The 13991-nt window shown below is 44.5% G+C and overlaps 1 protein-coding gene across 1 annotated transcript in view; it reads left to right on the plus strand.

Annotated features, from left to right (window-relative positions):
* The window catches only part of LOC106570681 (gamma-aminobutyric acid type B receptor subunit 1), a 281759-nt gene that overhangs the window by 178978 nt on the left and 88790 nt on the right, over positions 1–13991 (plus strand). Inside the window, exons 8-9 of the mRNA XM_045695041.1 lie at positions 2071–2205; positions 7032–7202. Coding sequence (XP_045550997.1) covers positions 2071–2205; positions 7032–7202 — 306 coding nt within the window. The remainder of the gene's footprint in view (positions 1–2070; positions 2206–7031; positions 7203–13991) is intronic.

Below are 13991 nucleotides of genomic sequence, written 5' to 3' on the forward strand. Positions count from 1 at the left end.
GTCACATTAGCTTTGTGTCTTCAACGTGGAATGGATTTAATGTGGACATGAGGAGGGGTTTTACAGTGGAAAGCGTGTCTTTCACGTGGAATGGATTTAATGTGGACATGAGGAGGGGCTTTACAGTGGAAAGCAATCAATTAATACACTAGATAGAGCAAGAGGATCATCGACTTCTCTCTACGTCCCAAATGGAACCCTATTCCCTATATATAGTGCACTACTTTTAACCAGGGCGCATAGGGGATCATAGGATTCTGGTCAGAAGTAGTGCACTATATAGGGAATAGGATGCCATTTGGGCCTGCCTCTAGGTAACGCTCTGTGATTATAGGCCACAGTAGTAGGGCAACACTGACTGTGGTTAAGTAAGGGAAAATCTGCTGCCTCGGGCCCCTGCTAACTCCATTTGTATGATTTGACAAATCAAACGAAATCAGGTTCCGCTGCATAATCATTTTGAAGTAATGTATCTCTCTGTGCCGTCGCCAGAATAGATTCCCAGTGAGCCTACTGTTTGGCCTGTTAGATGAAATATTAGCGATTTGATCCAGTGCCCTATCCAATGCTGTAGTCACAGTCCTGCGTCTCAAATGGCACCCTGTTCCCTACGTAGTGCACTACTTTTGACCAGGGCACATAGGGTTCTGGTCAAAAGTAGTGCACTATATATGGAATATGGTCCCATTTGGTATACACACACTGTCTGCTGCAGGTTTCCTCCCAACAGTGGATTCCCTCTCCCAAACAACCAAATTATTAATGATTGATTTAACCCGCAACCATTATTGTTTAAATTGAATATCTATTTTTCATTGACTGTAAGTTGAGAATTAAAATGAAGAAAGACCCCCACCATCATTTGTTAGGCTTGGATCAAAGACAGGAGATTGACTGTTTGGTGAGGAAATGTTGTCCCTGCTTTCAGGTTAGGTAAATAGGTTGCACTTTGGTCAAAAGTAGTGCACTATATAGGGAATAGGGTGCTTTTTGGGACTCCAAAAAATGTGTTTCTCTCCCTGGGGAAAGGATTTCTCGGAGGACAAATCCAGGTGCCCTTGGGACGAGCGCCACCTTGTCTCTCTGTCTCTGGGCTCTCCTGTTTTCTGGTGTTGTTGAGTGTAAACGAGTGTGAAATGAATCACTGACCCTCTCAATCCCACGGTGCAGTCTAACATACAAATAGCACTTTAATGTAATGCCATATGTAATCGGTATACCTCAATCTCTACCTCTCTCCCTCTCTATTACCCCTCCATTGCTTTCCCACTCAACGTACCCAATCCCTTTATCCCATTCCCCCCCCTTTCCACCTCTTCCTCTCACCCATCCCCTCATCTTCTCATTCTTCCACATTCCCCCTCTATCCCTCTCCCTTTATTCCCCTGCTCTTTCCTTTGCCTGTATTCTCCCTCTATCCCTCTCCTTTATTCCCCCTCTATCCATCTCCTTTATTGCCCCTCTATCCCTCTCCTTTATTCCCCCTCTATCCCTCTCCTTTATTCTCCCTCTGTCCCTCTCCTTTATTCCCCCTCTATTCCTCTCCTTTATTCCCCTCTATCCCTCTCCTTTATTCCCCCTCTATCCATCTCCCGTATCCCCCTCCTCTATCCACCTCCCTTATTCAAATCAAATCAAATGTATTTATATAGCCCTTCTTACATCAGCTGATATCTCAAAGTGCTGTACAGAAACCCAGCCTAAAACCCCCAAACAGCAAGCAATGCAGGTGTAGAAGCATCTCTCTTATTCCTCCTCTATTTACTATTCCTCTGTTCCCCATGCAGCGTGATGGTTTACCCATTAAATAGTTTGGAGCATATATAGTCTGTCTTCCTCTATTCCCTACAGTGTGACCCTATATAGTCTGCCTTTCTGTCTTCCTCTGTTCCCTACAGTGTGATCCTATATAGTCTGCCTTTCTATCTTCCTCTATTCCCTACAGTGTGACCCTATATAGTCTGCCTTTCTATCTTCCTCTGTTCCCTACAGTGTGATCCTATATAGTCTGTCTTCCTCTGGTCCCTACAGTGTGATCCTATATAGTCTGTCTTCCTCTGGTCCCTACAGTGTGATCCAGGTGAAGCCACCAAGCTCCTGTATGACCTGCTGTACACTGAGCCCATCAAGATTGTCCTGATGCCCGGCTGCAGCTCTGTGTCCACTCTGGTGGCGGAGGCCGCTCGCATGTGGAACCTTATAGTGGTGAGTGTGGCTCTACTGTGTGTGTGTGTGTGTGTGTGTGTGTGACAGTCTATCAGTGATGCTAGATAGATACCACATCTATCTCCAACATTAGCTATATCATAACAATGTTCTTCAGTAAATCCTTATGACTGGGTCCCCTAATTCACTAAATGTGGAAAAAAATAAATAATCTGAGAGTCATGAGCCTCCAGCTTCAGTCAGAGGCTGTGTCCCAAATGGCAACCTGTTCTCTATGTAGTGCACTACTTTAGACCAGGGCCTTATGGGGATGATTGGAGAATAGGGTGCCATTTGGGACATTACCTCAGCCTCTAGTGTCATTCAGATAGCTAGCAGACTAATGGTGTCTAGAGGGAGGTTGAGTCAGAGCTAGCAGACTAATGGTGTCTAGAGGGAGGTTGAGTCAGAGCTAGCAGACTAATGGTGTCTAGAGGGAGGTTGAGTCAGAGCTAGCAGACTAATGGTGTCTAGAGGGAGGTTGAGTCAGAGCTAGCAGACTAATGGTGTCTAGAGGGAGGTTGAGTCAGAGTTAGCAGACTAATGGTGTCTAGAGGGAGGTTGAGTCAGAGCTAGCAGACTAATGGTGTCTAGAGGGAGGTTGAGTCAGAGCTAGCAGACTAATGGTGTCTAGAGGGAGGTTGAGTCATAGCTAGCAGACTAATGGTGTCTAGAGGGAGGTTGAGTCAGAGCTAGCAGACTAATGGTGTCTAGAGGGAGGTTGAGTCAGAGCTAGCAGACTAGTGGTGTCTAGAGGGGGTTGAGTCAGAGCTAGCAGACTAATGGTGTCTAGAGGGAGGTTGAGTCAGTCATAGCTAACAGACTAATGGTGTCTAGAGGGAGGTTGAGTCAGAGCTAGCAGACTAATGGTGTCTAGAGGGGGTTGAGTCAGAGCTAGCAGACTAATGGTGTCTAGAGGGAGGTTGAGTCAGAGCTAGCAGACTAATGGTGTCTAGAGGGAGGTTGAGTCAGAGCTAGCAGACTAATGGTGTCTAGAGGGAGGTTGAGTCAGAGCTAGCAGACTAATGGTGTCTAGAGGGAGGTTGAGTCAGTCATAGCTAACAGACTAATGGTGTCTAGAGGGAGGTTGAGTCAGAGCTAGCAGACTAATGGTGTCTAGAGGGAGGTTGAGTCATAGCTAGCAGACTAATGGTGTCTAGAGGGAGGTTGAGTCAGTCATAGCTAACAGACTAGTGGTGTCTAGAGGGAGGTTGAGTCATAGCTAGCAGAATAATGGTGTCTAGAGGGAGGTTGAGTCAGAGCTAGCAGACTAATGGTGTCTAGAGGGAGGTTGAGTCAGAGCTAGCAGACTAATGGTGTCTAGAGGGAGGTTGAGTCAGAGCTAGCAGACTAATGGTGTCTAGAGGGAGGTTGAGTCAGAGCTAGCAGACTAATGGTGTCTAGAGGGAGGTTGAGTCATAGCTAGCAGAATAATGGTGTCTAGAGGGAGGTTGAGTCAGTCATAGCTAACAGACTAATGGTGTCTAGAGGGAGGTTGAGTCATAGCTAGCAGACTAATGGTGTCTAGAGGGAGGTTGAGTCAGAGCTAGCAGACTAATGGTGTCTAGAGGGAGGTTGAGTCAGAGTTAGCAGACTAATGGTGTCTAGAGGGAGGTTGAGCAGAGTTAGCAGACTAATGGTGTCTAGAGGGAGGTTGAGTCAGAGTCATAGCTAACAGACTAGTGGTGTCTAGAGGGAGGTTGAGTCAGAGTCATAGCCAACAGACTAGTGGTGTCTAGAGGGAGGTTGACTCAGAGTCATAGCTGAGCTCCAGGGAGTTGAGTGCCCTCCTCTGTAAGCTCTACTGGCACCTGACAGTGAAGCAGATACTTCAGATCCACTTGGCTAATGAAGGGAGGGAAGGAGGGACGGACGGACGGACGGACGGAGAGATGAGGGAGACAGTGAAGCAGACACCTCAGATCCACTTGGCTGAGGGAGAGAAGTGGTCCAAGGCCTCTGAACTAGGCACAGGAAAAGTGGGAGAGAGAGAGGGAGGGGCGTGGGATGGGTAGAGAGAGAGAGCGTGAGAGGGGGGAGATAGAGGGAGACAGGGAAGCAGACACCTCAGATCCACTTAGCTGTCAAGGAAGGAGAGGAGAGTGGAGTGTTTTGTCAGCCTAGAGGTAAGGGAAGTGTTCCAAGGCCTCTGAACAACAAGACCTGAATGCCAAATAAGAAGTGTCAAGGAGGTCAGAGGGAATAATAACATTGCTCTGCCGTCTCAGTGGTTGGGTTTCTAATGGCACCGTAGTGTACTACCTTTGACCAGGGCCCATACCATTTGCCTGTCACATTTGACAGCTAGTATTGCGCCCTGAATGATCGTGAAGTTTCCCAAATTACATGTTATGACAACTGTCCTGACTTGAAAAAAGCTTTTACCTATTACTGTATGTCTAGACTGCATCTAGACACCTTTATGGAGGGATACAGGAATAGCAGGCTGATATTTGGTAGCTATTATTGCACAGTATTTGTGTCACTCTCCACATTTAAAGTGTACTCTCACAGTAAAGGTTTGTAGACTAGATGCTGGTAGGGTATACGGCCATATTCCTTCATTTTTCATGAGGTGCTATTTTGGTGTCATAAAGAACTGTCTCCGTCGTTTCCCACATCAGATTTTTGACCCATATTCCTCTGCAGTGGCTGTGTCACCGTTCGATGTATGTTTGCGTCCCAAATTGCACCCTATACCCTATATAGTGCATTACTTTTTACCAGGGCCTATAGGGAATAGGGCTCATAAGGAATAGGGCCCATAGGGCTCTGGTCAAAAGTAGTGCACTATATAGGCAATTGGTGCCATTTTAACTTACCGGCTCACATTGCAGTTGATCAATGAAAATGTTTAATATTCTATCAGGACCTAATTTACTGGGATGTGGCTGAGGAATATTCTATCAGGACCTAATTTTCTGGGATGTGGCTGAGGGATATTATGCCTGAACCTAATTTACTGGGATATGGCTGAGGGATATTCTAGCTGGACCTAATTTACTGGGCTATGGCTGAGAGATATTCTAGCAGGACCTAATTTACTGGGCTATGGCTGAGAGATATTCTAGCAGGACCTAATTTACTGGGCTATGGCTGAGAGATATTCTAGCTGGACCTAATTTACTCTGATATGGCTGAGGGATATTCTAGCAGGACCTAATTTACTGTGCTATGGCTGAGAGATATTCTAGCTGGACCTAATTTACTCGGATATGGCTGAGGGATATTCTAGCTGGACCTAATTTACTCTGATATGGCTGAGGGATATTCTAGCAGGACCTAATTTACTGTGATATGGCTGAGAGATATTCTAGCTGGACCTAATTTACTCTGATATGGCTGAGGGATATTCTAGCTGGACCTAATTTACTCTGATATGGCTGAGGGATATTCTAGCAGGACCTAATTTACTGTGATATGGCTGAGGGATGTTCTAGCAGGACCTAATTTACTGGGCTATGGCTGAGGGATGTTCTAGCAGGACCTAATTTACTGGGCTATGGCTGAGAGATATTCTAGCTGGACCTAATTTACTGGGCTATGGCTGAGAGATATTCTAGCAGGACCTAATTTACTGGGCTATGGCTGAGAGATATTCTAGCAGGACCTAATTTATTGGGCTATGGCTGAGATATATTCTAGCAGGACCTAATTTACTGGGCTATGGCTGAGGGATGTTCTAGCAGGACCTAATTTACTGTGATATGGCTGAGGGATGTTCTAGCAGGACCTAATTTACTGGGATATGGCTGAGGGATGTTCTAGCAGGACCTAATTTACTGGGCTATGGCTGAGGGATGTTCTAGCAGGACCTAATTTACTGGGCTATGGCTGAGGGATGTTCTAGCAGGACCTAATTTACTGGGCTATGGCTGAGGGATGTTCTAGCAGGACCTAATTTACTGGGCTATGGCTGAGGGATGTTCTAGCAGGACCTAATTTACTGGGCTATGGCTGAGGGATATTCTAGCAGGACCTAATTTACTGGGATATGGCTGAGGGATGTTCTAGCAGGACCTAATTTACTGTGATATGGCTGAGGGATATTCTAGTAGGACCTAATTTACTGGGATATGGCTGAGGGATGTTCTAGCAGGACCTAATTTACTGGGCTATGGCTGAGGGATGTTCTAGCAGGACCTAATTTACTGGGCTATGGCTGAGGGATGTTCTAGCAGGACCTAATTTACTGGGCTATGGCTGAGGGATGTTCTAGCAGGACCTAATTTACTGGGCTATGGCTGAGGGATGTTCTAGCAGGACCTAATTTACTGGGCTATGGCTGAGGGATGTTCTAGCAGGACCTAATTTACTGGGCTATGGCTGAGGGATGTTCTAGCAGGACCTAATTTACTGGGCTATGGCTGAGGGATGTTCTAGCAGGACCTAATTTACTGGGCTATGGCTGAGGGATGTTCTAGCAGGACCTAATTTACTGGGCTATGGCTGAGGGATGTTCTAGCAGGACCTAATTTACTGGGCTATGGCTGAGGGATGTTCTAGCAGGACCTAATTTACTGGGCTATGGCTGAGGGATGTTCTAGCAGGACCTAATTTACTGGGCTATGGCTGAGGGATGTTCTAGCAGGACCTAATTTACTGGGCTACGGCTGAGAGATATTGAACCAAACATCGTTTTGCTTCATTATGTTAACTACCCTTTCTTGTTTTCTTGTTTTGTCTTATTCTTTGGTTTGTTCTTCTTCCTCTGTCTCTTCTGTCTTTTCTGTCTCTTTATCCTTCTTACTTTTCTGTCAAATGTTTTCATAATGAGGACACCCTAACACTTTTCTATCTCCTCTCCTCATCTCTTCTCTCTTCAGTTATCCTATGGTTCCAGTTCTCCAGCTCTCTCCAACCGTCAGCGCTTCCCAACGTTCTTCCGTACCCATCCGTCTGCCACCCTCCACAACCCCACCAGGGTTCAGCTCTTTCAGAAGTGGAAATGGACTAAGATCGCCACCATCCAGCAGACTACGGAAGTTTTCACCTCGGTGAGTGACAGGCATCTTTAACATTTTTTTATTTATTTTTGTTGTATTTTACTGTTTTATAGACAGTGATAGTCTGAATGTAGAGGGGAGACAGATACAGAGGAGAACAGAGAGGAAGGGTTGAGATGGGATTCATAGCCATATCAGAATGGGCTTCTGTGGTCCAGAGTCTGTGGGGCTAATCACTCTACCAAAACCCTTTCTAACTAAGGCTGCTATTGACACAAGTTTTATGGACTTTGATGAAACACGAGCTTTCCGGGTTCCGATGGCATGCGTTGAAACGCGTGGCCTCATCGTGGCTTTCTTTTGCAAAATGACTATTAATTAACAGAGTTATTTTAAAAAATGATCAATAGTAAACACCATATTAAGGTGTGGGACATTCATTGTATGATAATTAAAAAACAAAACGAGCAGGTCTATTTCACTCCAGTGGACAGAATAATATGTCCCTCCACAGTTCACCTGTGGTAACATGACGGCTCTCAACTCCCGACGACAGAACGAGTTCCACCGACAGCCAATGGGATAGAGGTGTGACTCCATGACCTGGAAGCAGCGCGAGCTAAGTTAGATAAGGGCAATCGATCCTAAAAGAGAAAACGGAATCACTTGAAAATCATTTCTGTAAATTCAATGTGCAGGTCAAAAGGACTTGAAACTGCCGTGGAGGCGGGCAAACCAACTTTTTTTCATGAGCAATCTTTCATGAGCAAACCAACTTTTTTTCATGAGCAATCTTTCATGAGCAAACCAACTTTTTTTCATGAGCAATCTTTCATGAGCAACCCAACTTTTTTCATGAGCAATCTTTTCTATGAGCTGTTCGGGCAGGAGAAGCTTGGTCCCATGCCGCTGATTAACATTGCACACTGCACGGGTCTTCTCCGGGAATCGCTCTCGTTTGAAGTGAAATGGCAAATTGTTCGCCTTGCAGTGGAATCGGGGGCTCTGACCTATGCGGAGAAGAGGGTCAGCATCCACCCAGATCTGAATGACAAACTGCTAAAACAGAGGGTAACAGAGATGCCAGCTAAATCTGAGATGGGTTTCATCCACCCGGAAAAACTCATCTTGATCTTTCAGAACACAATGCTCCCAATAAAGCTCAAGACATTTTCCATAATCACATCAAGCCCAGACGAGTCGACAGATGGAGCCTCATTATGACTGGCACAATATTCAGATATGCTATCCATGCACAGTCACACAGCCTAGCCTATGGCTATAATGCTGCCCTCAGCATAAGCCAATGAGGAGCCCCCCGAAGTGGTTACAAGGACATTATTACTATTATTGCTGAGTAGTGGACTTTGTTATTATTATACTGCCTATGGTCCAGGATATTAACGGTGATGATACCACACCAATTAACGAATAATGTCACACGGACTGAGGCTGCTTCCTGGTGGGGCTACAGAGCATTGAATTCCTACATGGGAAAATATGGCTATATAAATTGGAAGCTATTCCACCTACTATTTTTTGTTTGTTTGCTACAGCTAAGGAGAGATGGCCAGTCTCATTAGGGCTACGACTGAATAGCAATTTTTTTATTTTGTTTATTGCTGTCTCCCTTCGTTTAGGGCAGGCTATTGAATGTATCTCCCAGGGAGGACTTGGCCAACAGGCCATGATTAATGATGGTTATGATCTAGATTATAAACTGTGTGGTCGAGCCCATGGGAGCCCTGATTGGCTGACAGCCGTGGTATATAAGACCGTATACCATGGGTATGACAAAACATTTATTTTTACTGCTCTAATTACGTTGGTAACCAGTGTATAATAGCAATAAGGCACCTCAGGGGTTTGTGGTATATGGCCAATATGCCACGGCTAAGGGCTTTATCCAGGCACTCTGCGTTGCGTCGTGCGAAGAACAGCCCTTAGCCGTGGTATATTGTCCATGTACCACACCTCCTTGGGCTTTATTGCTTCATTATAGAGTGCATTTCATGCACATACTTGCTTCTATTTTTTTGTGCATAGAGCACTTAAATGCCTACAGCTGCTAAAGTATCCATTTGACTGTTTAGGCATATCTGATACCCACCCTAACTCATCAAGTCTGATAGATACCCACCCTAACTCAGATAGATACCCACCCTAACTCATCAAGTCTGATAGATACCCACCCTAACTCATCAAGTCTGATAGATACCCACCCTAACTCATCAAGACTGATAGATACCCACCCTAACTCAGATAGATACCCACCCTAACTCATCAAGACTGATAGATACCCACCCTAACTCATCAAGACTGATAGATACCCACCCTAACTCATCAAGTCTGATAGATACCCACCCTAACTCATCAAGACTGATAGATACCCACCCTAACTCAGATAGATACCCACCCTAACTCATCAAGACTGATAGATACCCACCCTAACTCATCAAGACTGATAGATACCCACCCCAACTCATCAAGACTGATAGATACCCACCCTAACTCATCAAGTCTGATAGATACCCACCCTAACTCATCAAGACTGATAGATACTCACCCTAACTCAGATAGATACCCACCCTAACTCATCAAGACTGATAGATACCCACCCTAACTCATCAAGTCTGATAGATACCCACCCTAACTCATCAAGACTGATAGATACCCACCCTAACTCATCAAGACTGATAGATACCCACCCTAACTCATCAAGTCTGATAGATACCCACCCTAACTCATCAAGACTGATAGATACCCACCCTAACTCATCAAGACTGATAGATACCCACCCCAACTCATCAAGACTGATAGATACCCACCCTAACTCATCAAGTCTGATAGATACCCACCCTAACTCCAAGACTGATAGATACTCACCCTAACTCATGATAGATACCCACCCTAACTCATCAAGACTGATAGATACCCACCCTAACTCATCAAGTCTGATAGATACCCACCCTAACTCATCAAGACTGATAGATACCCACCCTAACTCATCAAGACTGATAGATACCCACCCTAACTCATCAAGTCTGATAGATACCCACCCTAACTCAGATAGATACGCACCCTAACTCATCAAGTCTGATAGATACCCACCCTAACTCATCAAGTCTGATAGATACCCACCCTAACTCATCAAGTCTGATAGATACCCACCCTAACTCAGATAGATACCCACCCTAACTCATCAAGTCTGATAGATACCCACCCTAACTCATCAAGACTGATAGATACCCACCCTAACTCATCAACTCTGATAGATACCCACCCTAACTCATCAAGTCTGATAGATACCCACCCTAACTCATCAAGACTGATAGATACCCACCCTAACTCATCAAGACTGATAGATACCCACCCTAACTCATCAAGACTGATAGATACCCACCCTAACTCATCAAGACTGATAGATACCCACCCTAACTCAGATAGATACCCACCCTAACTCATCAAGACTGATAGATACCCACCCTAACTCAGATAGATACCCACTCTAACTCATCAAGTCTGATAGATACCCACCCCAACTCATCAAGACTGATAGATATCCACCCTAACTCAGATAGATACCCACCCTAACTCATCAAGTCTGATAGATACCCACCCTAACTCATCAAGTCTGATAGATACCCACCCTAACTCATCAAGACATATCTGATACCCACCCTAACTCATCAAGTCTGATAGATACCCACCCTAACTCAGATAGATACCCACCCTAACTCATCAAGTCTGATAGATACCCACCCTAACTCATCAAGTCTGATAGATACCCACCCTAACTCATCAAGACTGATAGATACCCACCCTAACTCAGATAGATACCCACCCTAACTCATCAAGACTGATAGATACCCACCCTAACTCATCAAGACTGATAGATACCCACCCTAACTCATCAAGTCTGATAGATACCCACCCTAACTCATCAAGACTGATAGATACCCACCCTAACTCAGATAGATACCCACCCTAACTCATCAAGACTGATAGATACCCACCCTAACTCATCAAGACTGACAGATACCCACCCCAACTCATCAAGACTGATAGATACCCACCCTAACTCATCAAGTCTGATAGATACTCACCCTAACTCATCAAGACTGATAGATACCCACCCTAACTCAGATAGATACCCACCCTAACTCATCAAGACTGATAGATACCCACCCTAACTCATCAAGTCTGATAGATACCCACCCTAACTCATCAAGACTGATAGATACCCACCCTAACTCATCAAGACTGATAGATACCCACCCTAACTCATCAAGTCTGATAGATACCCACCCTAACTCAGATAGATACGCACCCTAACTCATCAAGACTGATAGATACCCACCCTAACTCATCAAGACTGATAGATACCCACCCTAACTCATCAAGACTGATAGATACCCACCCTAACTCAGATAGATACCCACCCTAACTCATCAAGACTGATAGATACCCACCCTAACTCATCAAGTCTGATAGATACCCACCCTAACTCATCAAGACTGATAGATACCCACCCTAACTCATCAAGACTGATAGATACCCACCCTAACTCATCAAGTCTGATAGATACCCACCCTAACTCAGATAGATACGCACCCTAACTCATCAAGACTGATAGATACCCACCCTAACTCATCAAGACTGATAGATACCCACCCTAACTCATCAAGACTGATAGATACCCACCCTAACTCATCAAGTCTGATAGATACACACCCTAACTCAGATAGATACCCACCCTAACTCATCAAGTCTGATAGATACCCACCCTAACTCATCAAGACTGATAGATACCCACCCTAACTCATCAACTCTGATAGATACCCACCCTAACTCATCAAGTCTGATAGATACCCACCCTAACTCATCAAGACTGATAGATACCCACCCTAACTCATCAAGACTGATAGATACCCACCCTAACTCATCAAGACTGATAGATACCCACCCTAACTCATCAAGACTGATAGATACCCACCCTAACTCATCAAGACTGATAGATACCCACCCTAACTCAGATAGATACCCAACCTAACTCATCAAGACTGATAGATACCCACCCTAACTCATCAAGACTGATAGATACCCACTCTAACTCATCAAGTCTGATAGATACCCACCCCAACTCATCAAGACTGATAGATATCCACCCTAACTCAGATAGATACCCACCCTAACTCATCAAGTCTGATAGATACCCACCCTAACTCATCAAGTCTGATAGATACCCACCCTAACTCATCAAGACTGATAGATACCCACCCTAACTCATCAAGACTGATAGATACCCACCCTAACTCATCAAGTCTGATAGATACCCACCCTAACTCATCAAGACTGATAGATACCCACCCTAACTCATCAAGACTGATAGATATCCACCCTAACTCATCAAGACTGATAGATACCCACCCTAACTCATCAAGACTGATAGATACCCACCCTAACTCATCAAGACTGATAGATACCCACCCTAACTCAGATAGATACCCAACCTAACTCATCAAGACTGATAGATACCCACCCTAACTCATCAAGACTGATAGATACCCACCCTAACTCATCAAGACTGATAGATACCCACTCTAACTCATCAAGACTGATAGATACCCACCCTAACTCATCAAGACTGATAGATACCCACCCTAACTCATCAAGTCTGATAGATACCCACCCTAACTCATCAAGACTGATAGATACCCACCCTAACTCATCAAGACTGATAGATACCCAACCTAACTCATCAAGACTGATAGATACCCACCCTAACTCATCAAGACTGATAGAAGAAGGAGACAGGGAAGGAGGGGTATCGTTTACAGGGAGAGTTGTCTGGGTGGGGAGCAACCAAAGGGTAAGTTTACCTGCGGGTCCTGTTTTTTGTTACACATCCATTGGCTTTATCAACATTAAAGATAACAATTGTATCATTAATATAACATTCCTTTCTGGAAAAACAATGGCAACGCTAGCTATTCTCTCTTGGAATTGGAAAGGCTGTCCCAGCTGTCTTGATATTCTAGCATTTCATATTGATAGAGCAATGCTTCAAAAATCACACTTGCTCCTTTAAGGATTTGTATTTGTATTTGATTTATTAGGATTCCCATTAGCCGACGCCAATGGCGACAGCTAGTCTTACTGGGGTCTGACACATAACAAAAAAAACATCACAGACAAAAGACTTTAAAATGTTCATACATTTAACATGTAGTGTGTGTGTGTGTATGCATATATCAGTTACACGTACATGTCAGTACATACACACAACAAGTAGGTCACATGGGGGAGAGGCGTTGTGCCGTGAGGTGTTGCTTTATCTGTTTTTTGAAAACCAGGTTTTCCAGGTGTTTACTTGCGCTATATAAGATGGAAGGGAGTTCCATGCACTCATGGCTGTGTATAATACTGTATGTTTCCTTGAATTTGTTCTGGACTTGGGGTAAGTGTGTGTGTGTCACTATGACTATGCAAACAATTTGGAATTTATATAAAACATTCATGTTTCTTATAAAAACAAGAAGTGACGCAGTCAGTCTTTCCTCAACTCTTAGCCAAGACAAACTGGCTTGCATAGTATTAATATTAGCCCTCTGATTACAATGAAGAGCAAAATGTGTCTCTCTGTTCTGGGCCAGCTGCAGCTTAACTAGGTCCTTCTTTGCAGCACTTGACCATATGTCTGGACAATAATCAAGATAAGATAAAACTAGAGCTTGCAGGACTTTGTGGAGTGTGGTGTCAAAAAAGCAGAGCATCTCTTTATTACGGACAGATCTCTCCCCATCTTTGCAACCATTGAATCTATATGTTTTGACAATG

This window comes from Salmo salar, chromosome ssa14, assembly GCF_905237065.1.
Source record: "Salmo salar chromosome ssa14, Ssal_v3.1, whole genome shotgun sequence".
Lineage (NCBI taxonomy): Eukaryota > Metazoa > Chordata > Actinopteri > Salmoniformes > Salmonidae > Salmo > Salmo salar.